General features: G+C 44.2%; 1 protein-coding gene across 2 annotated transcripts in view; it reads left to right on the plus strand.

Annotated features, from left to right (window-relative positions):
* Nucleotides 1-80: 80 nt before the first annotated feature.
* HMGXB4 (HMG-box containing 4) overlaps nt 81-16,915 on the plus strand; it is a 31,635-nt gene continuing 14,800 nt past the window's right edge. The window contains exons 1-5 of one of the 2 annotated variants that reach the window (XM_060025563.1): nt 81-135; nt 4,899-4,997; nt 5,646-5,794; nt 6,047-6,125; nt 6,910-7,865. In XM_060025563.1, coding sequence (XP_059881546.1) covers nt 4,967-4,997; nt 5,646-5,794; nt 6,047-6,125; nt 6,910-7,865 — 1,215 coding nt within the window. In that variant the 5' untranslated portion in view covers nt 81-135; nt 4,899-4,966. Of the gene's footprint in view, nt 136-4,898; nt 4,998-5,645; nt 5,795-6,046; nt 6,126-6,232; nt 6,348-6,909; nt 7,866-16,915 lie in introns of those variants that run through there. The other variant, XM_060025564.1, reaches the window with a different exon arrangement.

Here is a 16,915-nt window from a genome sequence, read left to right on the forward strand (position 1 = left end):
CGGGATTCCCCTTCCCAAGCGGAGTCTGCGCTCTGGGCTCGACTGAGGCTCCCTGGCCGCTCGCGCTTTTCTCTCCTTCTCCAAGATGGCGGCGGTCGGCGGCGCTGAGGCGGGATCCGAGCGAGCCTAGTGAAGGTAGCGGCGAGCGGAGCCCCCACGAGGCCGAGCTGGGCCCCCACCCCCAGGCGGCAGTGGCCCCGCCCCGCCACCACCCGCCGCCTCGGGCCGCGACACCGCCCTGAGGGCGCCCGGGGCCCGTCGCGGCCTAGCCCAGGGGCCGAGCCGGGGACTGGAGTAGCGGCCGCAGTCCGCCCCCGGCAAGGGGCTGGAGCGGGTCGAAGGAGGAAGGCGGGCGGGAGCTGTTCAAATGGGGAAGGCGGGAAAGTGCGGGCCGGGAGGGGGCGTGCGGCCGCCCCGGGGGCCCGCGGGCCGAGGCCGCCCCTCCCCCTGCCCGGCAGTCTCCGCCCTCGGGGGCGCCGGGAGCCGCCGGGACGCGGGAACCCGAGTGGGGCCGCCTGGCTCAGGACCCGGGACGCAGGGTCCCTGGGCTGTCAAGGGGCGAGGGGGCCGGGTGATGGGAGGGCCGGGGCCGCGGCTGGCAGGAGAGGATGCAAGGAGCTTTCCTCTTTTCCTCTTCGCACCTTCGCACAGCTTTATTGAACTAGCTGTTGCTGCAGAACTGCCGGGAGAATCCTGTTGGTTTGCCGTGGGGACCACAAAGACGGTGGTCCTTGGGGCTCTTTGTAGCAATAACCCGGTGTGGTGTGTACTCTTTGCGTGCGACCCAGTTTGAACATACCTTCCGAGTGGGTTTTTCTCCATCCAGGCCCATTTCCCCCCAAAGCTGGTACTTGTAGATTTCACTTTATTTTCTGTCGGGCAGAAGAGAACCGTTTATCTCCCTGCCTCCTGATGGCTGACTATATTCCCCCATAGCAGAATAAATAAAAAAACTGAATCCAAACTAGAGCCCGTTGATTGGACAAGGCTTGTCAAAATTTGTACCGCTGGATTTTTGGGAATGTGTGTTGTCAGCCGCTCTGTGAGGTCGTCGTGGTTCCGCTCAATTGCACTACAGTGAGGATTCAGTCCCCATCCCAGGCTGTCGGGATCTCTGCAGTTCCCAGAGCTGGCAGGGGCTGTGAGTGCTGCATAGGTAGGTTCGTGGAGAAGGGAGTGGCAAGAATTCGGAGTCGCTGGGTTCTGAGATTGGAGGCGATCTCGAGGAAAATGAGAAGACATCCCCTGCTCCTATCCTAGAAGTAACAACAACGACAACAACTCAGAAACTGGCAACTGCTGGATGTGCATCTTCCTTTTCCTGCCCTGGCAATTTGAGTTCCTGAAAGAAGTGCTGGAAGAAGAGAACACGGAATCTTGAGCAAGGCTGTCCTCCTGGACTGGACCTGGGTCTCAGGATTTTGCTTACCGCCCCGTTTCCGAGGTTTACTTTGTCTTTTTCAATACACACTTGCATTTTGGGATGAAGAGGCTTGTTAGTGATTGCTGGGGCTCAGATGACCTCAAAAAATCACCTTCTGAAACTTTTTTTTTTTCAGTATTTGTAATTTGGACCTTCAAAATAACAAAGTACTGTGTCTGGTGATTTTCAGTTTTTCCCTGATTCCTTTGATAATTCTAAAAGCAAAGCCTGAACATCACGCATGTACTTACCTACAAGTGGAAGAGCAGCTCTGCCTCCTTTTTCATCTCCTGAAGAAAAGTCCCACAAGAGCCATTTGATAAGTTGCACCTTTCAAAAGTACACATTTTTTATGACGGCATATTTCTTACTTCCATAAACAGCTTTAAGTAATGAACTTTTACTTCTGTTGTCATTTTTTAGCCCACTGAGAGGAACATAATTGTAAAATTATCCCTGCCTCTTGAAGTTGACAACATTGGATTCTGTAAACTCCAAAATTTGTGGAATTCGGGAGAATGAGCTTTAACACCTGTTTTACACTTGCCAACATTTAATGTAATTATGGCTTCTGTTTTCTAATGTGAATATCAAACCTAATATTTTTCATTTTCATTAATCCTGACAATCTGCTGCCTAACCCTGGACTCTGAATTTATCGTGGATAATATTCAAGACCTGGAAAGAATATCACAGGAGTCGTCTGATCTTATATAAATGTTGCCCTAACTCTGCCTTTCTTCCACACTGTTGCTTGAGACTTCTTTATCTGGTTTCATCTTTCTTCTATGAGTCAGCAACCAAAACTAACCTCTGGGCTGCTATAATATCCTGATTTTAAAGAACCCACAAGTTCAGGGTCTATCAGTCTGCCCAGGCTGTGAGTGAGATAGTCCATTGTGTCTAAACTTAGTTTTTTAAGCTCTTGGCTGTCCCAGTTCTTTATTGAATTAGACTTGCCTTCAGGCCCTGTTCATTTTTTACTATCGGTTATTTAATCTTGTAGTTATAAAGTGCTCTTCCATGTCTTTGTAAAAATTGAATAGTAGCGGGCCTAATTCTAATACATAATGCTGACAGCCAGCACATGTTTTCTGTGCTGCCCTGTGCCTCTGAGGATCAGCTCCTAATTTTCTGTTCCCTTTTACAATTATTTCATCCACTGGCTGTTTTTCAAAGCAGTCAGTTATGAGACCATGAGCACTTTTTCACAGTCCAGTGACATCATTGTTTTCTTTCTCATACTGTCTTCAGAGGTACTTAACTCTTATTCTGACTGTTCGTTGTTCAGCTCTGTTTTATGTTAGTTTTGATGTTACCAAAGGGAAGGCCTGGTTATAAGTCTCAGGACCTGCCTTTGCGTCATACAGAAGAGCATTTTGTTGTTGACAGCAGATTGGTGGACACACTGATGATGTTGAATATTTAAGATTTTTTGCCCATTATTTCTCAAACGTTCTTTGCCAAACTCCATTTATCATGAAAAACATTTAAGCTGAGGTCTCAAATGTGGTATTTCTTGGCATTATCGGCCTATGAAGATTAATGGGATCCATATACTCTTCTAATAAGCTCACTACTTTAGTGCCAGTGAGTGGATGTACTATTTTTAAGTGAATGGATATAATTCCCTATGATGATCCCCTCCCCTAACCCCTTGTGGAGTTACACCACTTGGGTGGACAGGGGATGACAGTAATTTCTATTTGAGAAAGTTTAATGCCTAATGCTGGAACATGAAAAACTGGCTATATTAAGTATCTTGCCTCCTCGTAGTTTCTACATGAGACCTGACCTCATATCACCTTCATTTCCTGTGAAAAGCCCTTTGAGTAAATAGTTCTCCAATTACCTGTAAAATAACCCAGTTCATTTCTTCACTCTTACCTTGACCAAGTTCATTCATTCCACTTCTTAGGGAAGTGGAGAAATGCTTTTTTATGTTTCTGAATCTGACTTGTAAATCATTCTTGGTAATACTTCTCTTTCTGTTTTCAACTTAGGCATTATCTGTGCATTGTATCTTATCTGACTTGTGCAAATAGGCCTTTTTCTTTTGGTTTATTTTAAATGTAACTCTTATGAAATTTTCCCTTGTTAATTCATCTTTTCTTTCCCACAAGTTACATACTTCACTATTACCCATACCTTCCTGAAGGGACTGGCAATGTCTCATTGAAGTGTCCTTCAGCATTTCTAAACCCCACTATAGTGGTGAAGGTAAAATAAAATTTAAGTAAATAACCAGTCAGATCAACTTTTAAGCATTTCACTAACTGAATGAGGACATTTTCAATATATTTAGTATATCATTTTTAAATTTCCTGAAAAAACTTTTCCTGCGGGAATTGTGACATTGCCTGTCCTAAAATTATTTGAAGAACTTTACCTTCGAGTGCAGTTCATGGCTTGTCATCTTCAAAGTCAAAATGGACGTATAAACTTGAATGCCAAAAAAGTAATTTTAGGGCCTCCCTGGTGGCGCAGTGGTTGAGAGTCCGCCTGCCGATGCAGGGGACACGGGTTCGTGCCCCGGTCCGGGAAGATTCCACATGCCGCGGAGCGGCTGGGCCCGTGAGCCATGGCCGCTGAGCCTGCGCGTCCGGAGCCTGTGCTCCACAACACCACAACAGGAGAGGCCACAACAGTGAGAGGCCCGCATACCGCAAAAAAAAAAAAAAAAAAATTTTAACAAATTTAAGACAATATTTAGAACATTTAAATTTTTGTAGTTCTTCAAATCAGTGAAAATCTTAATAATGATGAAAATTTCATCACCAGTGTACAGATGACAATTCCTCCTTATTTTCACCTATAGCCTTTAAGAAAGGCTTGATAGAGTTGAAAGCTGTTCTGTGGGCAACTAATATAAGAAGTGTGCCTACTTTTACACTTCTCTGATTTTGAGCAAATTCAGAGAGCCCAACAAAATGCATACCAAAAAAGTATGCTCTCAAGATCTTTAATATCACTATCATGTTCTGATCAGTTCTGTTTAAATTGCAATACAATAGATTTTAGCCTTTCACCGATTCAAATGGTAGGATTTTGTGGTCTCGAATGCATGGTATAACCTGTCTTCCTCTGCATCCTGCTTTATCTGTGCATTTTGTAACCGTGATTGAACCTATCCCTCTGACTTAATGTCGGTTTTCACCCTGTCTCAGTGTTGTCAGACCTGTTGGCATGTCAGAAGTTCTCATTAATCTTGAAGTATTTTTTTATATAGGAGGTGTTTTATATACTTCCCCAAACAACAGCTTTAATTCATGAATCAAATCAAATTAAGCCTAATGCACTTCCTACAGCTTCATCCCTAGTGTATTTACAAACAGAAAGAGGAGGTGACAAGACACTCCTTTATTCCTTGCTGCCCTTCCAGGCTGCCCTTGGATCACTACGCATTTCCATCTGGAAGGTTGCTTCTCCACAGTGATTTCGCATTACAGGAGGGTTTTCCTTCTTTGTTTCTCAGACCTGGTCCTGTAGACGGGAAGGAGCCTGGACACAGGGACCCATTCTCAAAGGCCCGGCAGGACCGCCATGGCTTATGATGACTCCGTGAAGAAAGAAGGTATGACCCCTTAACCTGAGAAGCATTCCAAAGGGGGTGTCCTCTTCAATCCTTGCAGCCCATGGACATAGAGACCAGGACTGGCCATCACAGCCTGGACTCCCAAGTGATGATCCAGAGCACTAGTAAAACTCCACGTCATCCCCAGACTGGGCCCATGGAAACGAAAACCAGGACAGGGTTCCAACACAAGAGTCCGAACCATAAGTCTCTGTAGTCTATTGGGGTGATCCCCTGCAGCACTCGTGGTCCTTGCCAGCTCCAGTGTGCAGGAGTCTGAGGATAGGAGTCACACAGTGGACACCCACAGAGCAGCACAGCACACGAATCCTTATTCTTTTCAGCCTTACCTCTGCAAGTCTGTGTCCACCTGCCAAATCACAACTAAGAAACCATGTCTAAGGATGCACCTTGGGCCTTTGCATAGCGTGGAAGCATTGTTTCTTCATGTTTGATTCCTGTATTTGCAGCCAAGTCATCAAGACATATTCTTGTCCCCTTGGATCTAGCCCTGTGTTCCAGTGGACTTACCAAATAACATGATTCTAATTTGGAAGTGAAGGGACTATTGCATTTCATATGTGGCGATTTGGTTGTGACTTACTTGACTTTCTCATTTCCTTTCCCAAATGAACCTGTGCTTCTCAGATTGCTTTGATGGTGATCACAGCTTTGAGGACATAGGGCTAGCTGCTGGCCGAAGCCAACGAGAAAAGAAACGTTCTTACAAAGATTTTTTAAGGGAAGAGGAAGAAATCGCTGCTCAGGTCAGGAATTCTTCCAAGAAGAAGTTGAAGGTAAATTCTAAACATTTGAATTAGGAAAGTTTTAAACTGTTTCGTATCATGTTTCCTAGTACTTGAAGAAAGAGGTTTCTTTGAAAAACATTTAAAAAGAAAAATAAACATCATTCACATCTATTTTCACTATTTCCTGTGTTTTACTTTATTTTCCAAAGTCAGAAATCATCAGAAAACAACATTGGTTCCAAACTGCCTTTGCCTCATCATCTTATCCATTGCTCAATTCTTCTTCCTCTTCAATTCTAGGATAGTGAACTTTACTTCTTGGGGACGGACACGCACAAGAAAAAGAGGAAGCACTCCTCTGATGATTACTACTATGGAGGTAAGGATGGGAAGGGGCAACAGGCGGGAGAAACACATCACTGGTTCTTGGAGTCGGGGTAGGGGAAAGGGATCCAGATGTTGCTGACTCAGTGGCCTATTTAACAGGACAGTGGTTCTTGTTCTGAGTGCCGATAAACCAGTGTGAAGGAGGAGAGAGGTGGAGGGCTGGTATTTTGGAGGATTCAGCATAGAAGAACAGTCTTCATTTGTGATACACCAGGTACCAGGTTCCTTCTCCCCTCAATCATCCACTTATCTTGTGCCCATTGCTGTCTAGCATCCCTTTTGCCATATGTAGTCCTGGGCCCTCTGGCCTGCACCTGTGGGTTACTTCTCAATCCAGCGCGTATCCACTCACAAGACCAGTTTTTCTTAGCTATATTGTGCACATAGCTGACAAGACTAACTCTTTCCTAGAATGGATTTGTCCTGAACACAGGAACAAATGATGCTTTGTCTTCAGTGTAATCTAAATTGTAGCTACTCGTAATCCTGCAGCTATGGTCCTTTCTTCTGGGTATGCTCTCTTTGGTTGCTTTGAAGACTCAGTGAAGAAAAACAACTTGAGTGGCAAGAGCTGTCTCCAGGGTCAGAGGCAGAATCTACCAAGCCAAGAAGCACATGAGCATCATCTCTGAATGTTTGGAATCAGTTGAAGGGCCTCCCCTCCAATCATTCCTGTTAGCCTCTTCCTCATCTTAGTTGGGTGTTTTTGGTGAGAGAGGAAACTTGCTGGAAGTTGCTTTGTCAAATGGACAATTACTTCTCTTGATTATTTCTAGATATTTCGTCTTTGGAGTCGTCACAGAAGAAAAAGAAAAAGTCCAGCCCGCAATCTACTGATACAGCTATGGACCTGTTGAAAGCGATCACTTCCCCTCTGGCAACAGGCACCAAGCCTTCCAAAAAGACAGGAGAAAAGTCCTCCAGTTCTTCAAGCCATTCAGAGAGTAAAAAGGAACACCACAGGAAGAAAGTCAGCGGAAGCAGTGGGGAGCTGTCCCTGGAGGATGGTGGTTCCCACAAATCCAAAAAAATGAAACCACTGTATGTGAACACAGAGACGCTGACCCTTCGTGAGCCTGATGGGTTAAAGATGAAACTTATTCTCTCACCAAAGGAGAAGGGAAGCAGCTCAGTTGATGAGGAGTCTTTTCAGTACCCCTCTCAACAAGCGACTGTGAAAAAATCCTCTAAGAAGTCAGCTCGGGATGAGCAAGGTGCTTTACTCCTAGGACATGAGTTACAGAGCTTTCTGAAAACAGCCCGGAAGAAGCACAAGTCATCCTCAGACTCACGTTCGTCTCCTGGCCCTGAAGGCTGTGGGTCTGATGCCTCCCAGTTCCCAGAATCCCACAGTGCTAACCTTGATCTTTCAGGGCTTGAACCTATTCTAGTAGAATCAGACTCCTCCTCTGGCGGGGAGCTAGAGGCAGGGGAGTTAGTGATCGATGATTCTTACCGGGAAATCAAGAAGAAAAAGAAGTCAAAGAAGAGCAAGAAGAAGAAGGACAAGGAGAAGCATAAAGAGAGGCGACACTCCAAGTCCAAGAGAAGTTCGGGACTTCCCGCTGCAGCAGTGGGAGAGGTCCCAGCGCCGCCCGGCCCTCCGCCCAGCATCCCGTACACTGGAGCAGCCGCCCCTCCCCCACCGCTTCCTGGCCTCCACACAGATGGGCACAGTGAGAAAAAAAAGAAGAGAGAGGAGAAGGACAAAGAGAGGGACAGAGGAGAAAAGGTAAGGCATTTTTTAAAGTATGATGCAGGGTAGGAGGTGAAGCAGGTTTTTCCTTGACAGTAGTAAGTGGACTTGGAATTAAGCAGATGAACCGCTGGGAATGTAGCAAGGTAAACCTGCTGGAATGATATAAAGTAGAAAATATTACCAATGGTACAAAAATAGGAGCGACCTTAATTATTCATGGGTTTTCTTGATAGAGTTGTTCTCCCACCGTGCCAAGCATAGGTTTAGAAATACAGAGGCTTATTCTAACTGGCCCTTAAAATTCACAGAAGGAGCCAAACCCAATTTCTTTCACTCAGCAGCGCTGTCTGGCTGAGGCAGTTGAGAGATATAAAAACGTATTCATTCTGTGAGTTCATTGTGAAAAATAGATTTTCAAAATTAGAATGATGGAAAAAAAAATTAGAATGATGACCGATTAACAAAATAAGCTAACGGCTTCCCACGAACTGGTGTTGGCTACTTTCTGGTATTCTTTTTAGTGTCCAACGTGTGTGCTCTCACCATTTGAGTGCTCCCTGTGTGCCAAGCCCAGTGCTACCATAGGAGTTAAGAGGTGGAAAGAGGGGCAGGAGGACACAGCTCTTGACCTCAGTGAGCTCACTGTTGTTGAGGAGACGGGAATGAGAGATCAGCCGCCTTGGTTTGATTTCTTTCTCACAACTCAAGAAATTTTCTAGCAGTTGTACTACAGTACAGGGGCTGATGACTGTGTCATTACAGGTTTCCTTTAAAAAATAAACTTTTTCCCCAGATTACCAAAGTAATATATTATTTTTCTAGAAATTTAGAAATTCAGAATAGTAGAAAGAAAAAAAATAATAGTTTTGCCACCTAAGGACAACCATTTTCTTCCTTCGCTCTGCAAAGTTAAATGTCAGGTAAAACCTGAAAGAAAGGCAGCTAAGAAAGAGAAAAGCAAATATATTAAGAATATGGGATTGGCGATTTCATTTCAGTCTATAATTGAGTCACAAGTGATTTTCTCCACTAGTAGGAGTGCCTTTTAAGCAAGTATACAGATCAGAAAGAAAAAGCTGTATCTTGTTTTGTTTTTAACTATACCTTCTGAGCTAAGAATCAGTGTGAGCATCAAGAACTGAACAGTCCAATACTAGGGTGGGTTTTATTCATTGTTTATTCCAAAATTGTTTCATGAAATAGTACATATCCTGTGTAAGAGTCTGTTTATTCCAAGAATTTCCATTCTAGTGGTACACGATAATGCCGTAAACTAATCTTACAGTGCTGAATGTGAGGAGGGCAGGGTGGTCAGAGAAAGCTCTAAAGAAGAAAAAGGTTGTCAGCAGAAGGGAACACATGGAGGCAGAGAGATGTTTAGGAAGCAACATAGCAAAACAGCTGAACTCTAGTCCTGTGTTTCCAACTGTCTGATAAATATTTCTTCCTGGATGCCTTGGCTACCTCAGAGCCATGTGTCACTAATGGAGCTCATCATCCAGACCCTTAAACATGCATCTCCTCCTCCATCTCCTTCTGTAGTCCGCATGTCCTACCAGTCAATCCAAACTAAAAACTATATGCTGATTATTTTTCTCAGTACTTCATTATGAAATTTTTCAAACAGAAAGTATTGAAAGAATTGTACATATGCCACCCATTGAGATTCTTCAGTTAACATTTTGCTGTTTGCTTTATCATCCATCCGTCCATCCATCAATCCATCTTATCTTTGTTAATGTATCTTAAAGTAAGTTGTAGGTATCACATACACACCCCTAAACACTTCAGCTTGCATATCATTAACTTCAGCTCAATACTTGTTTTCTGGGCTTTTTTTAGGTAAAATTCACACGTGGTAAAATGCACAGATGTTAAGTATACCACCTGATGAGTTTTGATAAGTTCACACACCTGTGTGACCAAACCTCTATCAAGATACAGCTATTACCCTCATCACAGATACCCAGTGATATTTCTCATACCCTTTCTCAGTCAATCCCCACCCCTAAAACCAACCACTGTTCTGATTTTTTTCCAACCTTATGGTTCACTTTTACATTTCCCTCTTCCCTGCCCACACCCTCCACTATTTCCACTCAGCTGTTGGGCCTGATACTCTTCCTCTTTAATAACTTCCACACCCTTATGCCCTCTATCACCACTGCCTCATCCCTCCCTCATCCCTCTCATTAAGTACATTACTACTTAATGTAGTAATAAATGGCCCCCTTTCCATTTCTTCCCCCATGCAAAATTCATCTTACTCTGATGCCAGAATGAACTTAAGGACCACTTTGATGATGACAGTTGTCTCTTCAACATCCTCAGAGCATCCTTACTGCCTTTATGTTAGACCCATAAGCTCCAGGAGGACCGGGATCATGTCTGTCTTGCTGTCTACTCTGTCCCTTGTACCTAACCCACAGTCTGGCCCATCGTAGAAAGTCAGTAAATTCTTCTTGAATGAATAAGTATCAAAGTCCAAACCCTTGACCAAGCATTCAGAATTGTGATTCAGCCCGAAACTTCCCTCTTCAGCCTTACCTGCTGTTAGTCTGCTTTGCCTGTACTGTGTGGGGACCATACTTGTTCCTTACCATCTTAGCTCCACTCCTTGGATGGTATTTTGCAGTGACCTTCTTCCCCTTGTTTTTTCTCCTTCACATATTGAAGGCCTGCCTTCCCTTCAAAATGCAGTCAAATGCCACCTCCCCTAAGACATCCTGACTCTCCAGTTATAATTAACTTCTGAATTCCCATAACACCCTTGCTATGGGAAGTTACTGCACTTGTTGTCTTCCTTATATTGGATTCATCTTTGTATATATTCGATTTCCCCTACTGAAGACTCCTTGAGGGCATTTTAGTTCCTTAGGGACTCTCAGCCACCTTGATGTTATTACCTTCAACTCCTCGGTGTCCTTGGTAAGCATTTTGTGACACATGTCAAATGAATGAATATGTGGATGAAAACATAGCATCGAAAAGGTAGATTGTAAGCAAATGGTAAAGAATCTTGAATGCCGAAGTAAGGGATTTGGCCATGGGCACTTTGGGGTTATGAGCAGAGTTTAAATATGCTGTAAATGATAATTTAAGAATAAAATGATGAAGCTATACCTGGTGACTTAGACCGAGGAGAGACTTGTGGCAGATCACCCAGGAGGTTATTATAGTCGGAGGTCAGTAATGAAAGCCTGATAGAAATAAAATTGAAGAGACAGATTCAAGAAAGACTCTGAAGAAAAAACTGACAAGATCTGGCAGCTGGGCTTGGCTCTGGGGAGCCAGAAACATAAATGAGTATATAAATGTCCCTTAAGGTTTTGAACCTGGGTGGCTTGCAAGATAAAATTATAATCTCCTCAAGGGTAGGGATTTATTTATAATTCCCCCATGCAGCTAGCAGTTGCTAGTGAAAAGTGAATTTCAGTTTATAGCAAAAAATCTTACTATGAATCAGTATTTGACTGTGACTGTCCAAACCTGAAACGTGATACTTTGAATGTAATCATTTATTTAGCCAACAGATTATTTATGGGACATACACCATGGTTTGGTTTTTGTTTTTTTTTTTTGCGGTACGCGGACCTCTCACTGTTGTGGATTCTCCTGTTGCGGAGCACAGGCTCCGGACGCGCAGGCTCAGCAGCCATGGCTCAGGGGCCCAGCCGCTCCACAGCATGTGGGATCTTCCCGGACCAGGGCACGAACCCGTGTCCCCTGCATCGGCAGGTGGACTCTCAGCCACTGTGCCACCAGGGAAGCGCTACACCATGTTTTTTAAACTTGACCTGTGCTTGAAAATTTCCATGGAGCTTTAAAAAAAATCCTTTCCAAAGAAATAAAGAAATTTTTTAAATCCTGGGTTTTGTTTCAGTATAAAAAAAGAACTATCTGAGGGAATTCCCTGGCAGTCCAGTGGTTAGGACTCTGCGCTTCCACTGCAACGGGCACGGGTTCAGTCCCTGGCTGGGGAACTAAGATCCTGCAATCAGAGCAGTGCGGCCAAAAAAAAAAATAGTATCTGAAAGTCCACCTAGAGATAGAAAGGAAGGTTTCAGGAATAGCATTCCCTCGGCCTGCAGTGAGCACACACAGAGAGCCCCCTGGTGGAAATGCAGGAGGCCTCTGTGTGCCCTTTCTACCCTAGAATCTGTGACCAAGACTGCAATGAAAATAGAGAAGCAAGAGAATGGCTGGTTTGGGAGAAGAAGAAAAGTTAGGTTTAGATTCCAAGATATAAGCATCTAGAGATTCAGCATAGCTAAGTGGTTAAGAGCGTGGCTATGGAGCCAGACCCCTTGGGCTGCATTCCTGGCTCTGCCACTTCGAAGCTATGCGATGTTGGACAAGTTGCATGACTTCTCCATCTACAAGTGGGGATGATGATAGACCTACCTGGTAGGGTTGTTAAGGGTTCAGTGTGGTAATACATGGGAAGGTGTTCAGGGCCTCGGTGTGCCAAGGCCCTCTGGGGCACCACAGCAGACTCACAGTGGCACCACTAGATTTTTTCAGCATTAACATTTCAGAAAAAACAGTCATACTTGCCATCTGTCAGGTACCTCATGAACTACTAGCGCAAAGTAATTCACAGTTTCCACGTCTTTTTATGTTCCATTCCTTTCAGTGATTGCTGTGATAAAAAGCACGTACCACGTGAAGACCCACACAGGAACCATGAACCAACAAAGTTTGGGAACCTTGGCTTTGCACAGTGTTGGCACATTAGCTAAATAACATTCAATACATGTTAATTGTTACAGTCATCATCTCAGTAGACTTCCCAGGGAGCAGTGGAAATGCGAGACCTAGAGTTCAGTGGACGACCTGCAACCAGGGTTGGAAGAGGGGCCGTGGTGCTGGAGAAGACACTGAGAGGGCTTAGCATCGCAGAGGGAGGAAGACAGTTTCAAGAACAGATTGGGCTCATGCTTGAGAAGACAGGAGTTCAGGTGTAGTGGGGAGAATGGAAGCCAGGCTGGCAGAGTTCACACGAGAGTGAGAAGCGAAGGCAGCAGTGGGGGACTCTTCCTGGAGAATTTTGACTGATACAAAGAAGGGAGATTGGACTCTCTCCCCTGTGAATGGTGACACTTTCAGTGTGGAGTTTCATTTAGGGAGTGTTTTTTTAGCTTTTCTGTTTGCCTGTTTGTTTCTTTGTTATTGAATCCTGCTTTCCAGGAGGAGAGAAATCATATGGTGATACCTTGATGATCGTTTCCGCTTTAAGACCATCCCGTTGGAGTGGGGATCTTTTGGTTTATGTTGGAGGAGCAGGATATGGTAACATTTCAGAAATACCTTACTTTTGGTTTTACTAAATCAGTAAAAGCCCATTCACTTCCACTCAAACTAAAATCTGTGACGTTGCCACTTCAGAGGAATGCCTTCACTTACCTGTATGTTTCCAGAATGTTCTCATTTCCTCTAAGCAAATGAAGCCTGGCCCAGTGGCCTAGTGCCTGACACACTCAGACATTGCTGTTGATCTACTTATAAACTAAATTCTGAGAGATAGGGCTTCCCTGGTGGCGCAGTGGTTGAGAGTCTGCCTGCTAATGCAGGGGACATGGATTCAAGCCCTGGTCTGGGAGGATCCCACATGCCACGAGCAGCTAGGCCTGTGAGCCACAACTGCTGAGCCTGCGCGTCTGGAGCCTGTGCTCCTCAACAAGAGAGGCCGCGATAGTGAGAGGCCCGCACACCGCGATGAAGAGTGGCCCCCGCTCGCTGCAACTAGAGAAAGCCCTCGCACAGAAACGAAGACCCAACGCAGCCAAAATAAATAAATTTTTTTAAAAAAAAGTTAAATTCTGAGAGATAACTAGACTTGTCATGGTGTTACATAAATTCTCCCTCTGTTAAGACTGACGCTGAGTAACAGTAGCGATAAGTGGTACAAATCAGGAGGTGCCATCTCTGAGAGCCTGCTATGTGCCAGGCTCTCTGAGGCATTTTTGCACACATAGGGGTCTTGACTGACAGGTATTGTTAGCCCCCTTTCACAGAGGAGGAAGCTGAGAAGAAAAGACATGGAGCCAGAATTTTAATGGAGGTTCTTTAACCCCAAGGCTGTACTCTTTCCACTGTAGCACATGCCTTTCTAAAACTTAAGAGGCGGTTACCCAGTGCCACAAGCAATCTTTGACAAAGCTAAAAGTAGGTTCTAGGGTAAGGGAGACTGACATGGTGCACTGGTGTCTGAGATTTGTCCTATGGAAGCATACAGATGTTGAAATGAAGGGGCGGAAAGCTTGGACTCGAGTTCAGCAGACTTGGTTCTTGTCTTGTTGCTACTTACTAGCCTTGTTCTCTTGAGATTGCTTCCTCGCTTCTCTGCTCACTTGTGAAATGGGGTTATTTAGATTAAATTAGGTGTACACGTAGCACGCTTGGCACACACAGGGCAGGGCTCAGTCAGTAGCTGCTGTTAACAACGACTGTTGCTTTCATCCCACATTCTTCGGAAATATAAAATATACTTGAAAACATCTTTTTAAAAGTTTTTTTTCAAGCACTCATTTCACATATTCGACTAAGCAAAAGGGCTCTTGTTTATGTTTTCTTTTGCTTTTTAATATTAACATCCACCTTTTAGGAAGCAAACTCTGTAGCTGTCACCTATTTGGAAAGCAGTTAAGAACCAGAACGAAAACAGGGTCTCTAAGGACCAAAAGCAGATGTTATACAGCAAGTTTCCTAAGCTCCTTGGAGCACGTCGTGGGCACTGGGGAAAGGAACATCAGCTGGTGAGGAGTCAGGGGACCGTTCTGACCCTGTTGTTTTCTTCGTAGAACTTCACCTACGAGGGTGTTGTGAAAAGCAGACGAGGTTACACAAATGAATGTGCGTACCGGCCTTTTCACACACAATTCTGAGACTTTGTTATGCATTCAGTACATATTTATTCTGCACTTACATTGTGCCAGGCACTGAATCAGGTACAGTGTTAGCTCTCAGAGAGCTCCGTGTGTAGTAAGGGGTTGGAAAGCGTTCAGAGTGTTGAACCTCAGCAGAGGTGGGTGCAGAGTGCCAGGGAGAGCCTGTGGGTGTCCAAGAAGCTTTCAGGGGGAGGCAGCCCTGAACTGAAACTTAAGGCCAAACAGGTATTCCAGTCAGGTAGTGGAAATGCATGTGAAGGCCCAAGAGGGCATAGGATGTTCAGAGAACCACAGGAGGTCCAACCAGCAGGTTAAAAGTAACCATGTGGAAGGCAGGAAGGGGGCTTTAGTAAATTACAATAATAATAAGAGCTATACTTACTGAGTTGTTCATATGTTCTAAGCACTGCACTACGTTTTTTATCTATGGTGTATTGGTGAATTTTCACGGGAACCCAATGAGTTGTAGGTATTATCCTGTCCATTTCACAGAAATAAGCTCAAAGTGAAATAACCTGCCCCAGGATGCACACCTGTTTAGTGGCAGCACAGGAATTTGAACCCAGATTTTTCTGATTACAGGGCCCAGAAAGAATGTTTAATTTATATTCAGTGGTGTATTATGAGAGAGAGCAGAAATAGATTCCCATTCAGAATGGTTAAAATAAAAGCTTTGGTGTGAAAACTTTACTGCTCTGTCACCCTTTCCTTTAGCCAGATCGCATTTAGGGATCTGAGTCAAGTTAGTTCAGAGGAGCATCAGATGGTGGCCCTGCCACTCGCTGGGTAAATGACTCTGGATCTGTTTCTCATCTTTAAAATGGCAGGAATGATGGAACTTACCTCGAAGGGTTGCTGGGCGGGTTAAATGAGTTTCTATAGGTAAAGCCTTGGTAACAGTGTCTCCTACACAGTATTAACATCAATGAAGAGATTGGGTTCCTGTCATCAGCAGAAGAAAGCCAAGTTTTATTTTGAAGATTCACAAATGATGTTTTGCCTTAATTCCCAGATGTTTTATCCTTTAAAATAGGTTTTTAAACTAAAATAAGTTCTTAAACCTAAGCTATAGGTTCATAGATGGGCTTGAAGAGGGATTTCTATCAGTTTCTCGAAGAGTTCTATGATCTCAAAGAATTCAGCGTGACTGCTTTAAACAGGGCATTAAGAAGTTGCTCTTAGGGCTTCCATGGTGGTGCAGTGGTTGAGAGTCCGCCTGCCGATGCAGGGGACATGGGTTCGTGCCCCGATCCGGGAAGATCCCACATGCCGCAGAGCGGCTGGGCCCGTGAGCCATGGCCGCTGAGCCTGCGCGTCCGGAGCCTGTGTTCTGCAACGGGAGAGGCCACAACAGTGAGAGGCCCATGTACCGCAAAAAAAAAAAAAAAAAAAGTTGCTCTTAGAAGGTCTTGATATTGTGACACGTATCCTCAAACATTTAAAAAGAAGTTCTGGCTGTAAAAATTACAACTTTGTGAGTCACACTTAAGTGGATTTGTTGGTAGTCATTTGCTGCTAGTAATAAAGTATCCAAGTTTTTAAAATATTAACATTTTGTTAAAGGAGAGTCCATGTTATTCCAGATGTAACTACTGTGATTCACTTGCCACGCTGTTTTGTTGCACTAGAAAGTCTAGAGTGCAGTTACTAGCCTTGCATTTAGAGTCACTTGGAAATATTTTGATGTCTCGAGATCATTATTTGTGTTATTTCTAACTATTAATGTAGAAAGATGTCTGTTCCCTGGAAAAAATTTTACCCTTAAGTTCGAATTCCAAACTTTGGATCCACAGGCCTGAGTTGCATCTTAGAGCACAATGGTTAGGTTCTAAGGTCAGCACATAAGGTGAAAATTGTCAGTTTCCCTTGAAAATCCCTTAGGAAGGCTCCACGGTGAAGGCCAGCAGTTGCTCAGTCCAACAGAATGTCAGCCCAGTGCACCTGGATTTTACTCTCTTCACCAGGTGATGTCATTGGTATATGTTAAAGAGCCATAATTTTATTTATTTATTTATTTTTTCATAATTTTATTTTTTAAACTATGTCAGCTCCAAACATCAGAATTACACTTGGGTAGCGAGTTACACACACTGAGGGAGACATACAGGAACTGCCTGGGGAAAGCAGATCTCATGCTGTCACACACACTCCAAGGAATGGGTTCTTAGAGCAGAATCACACAGACTAATCAAT

The sequence above is a fragment of the Delphinus delphis genome, chromosome 11 (genome assembly GCF_949987515.2).
Source record: "Delphinus delphis chromosome 11, mDelDel1.2, whole genome shotgun sequence".
Taxonomy (NCBI): Eukaryota; Metazoa; Chordata; class Mammalia; order Artiodactyla; family Delphinidae; genus Delphinus; species Delphinus delphis.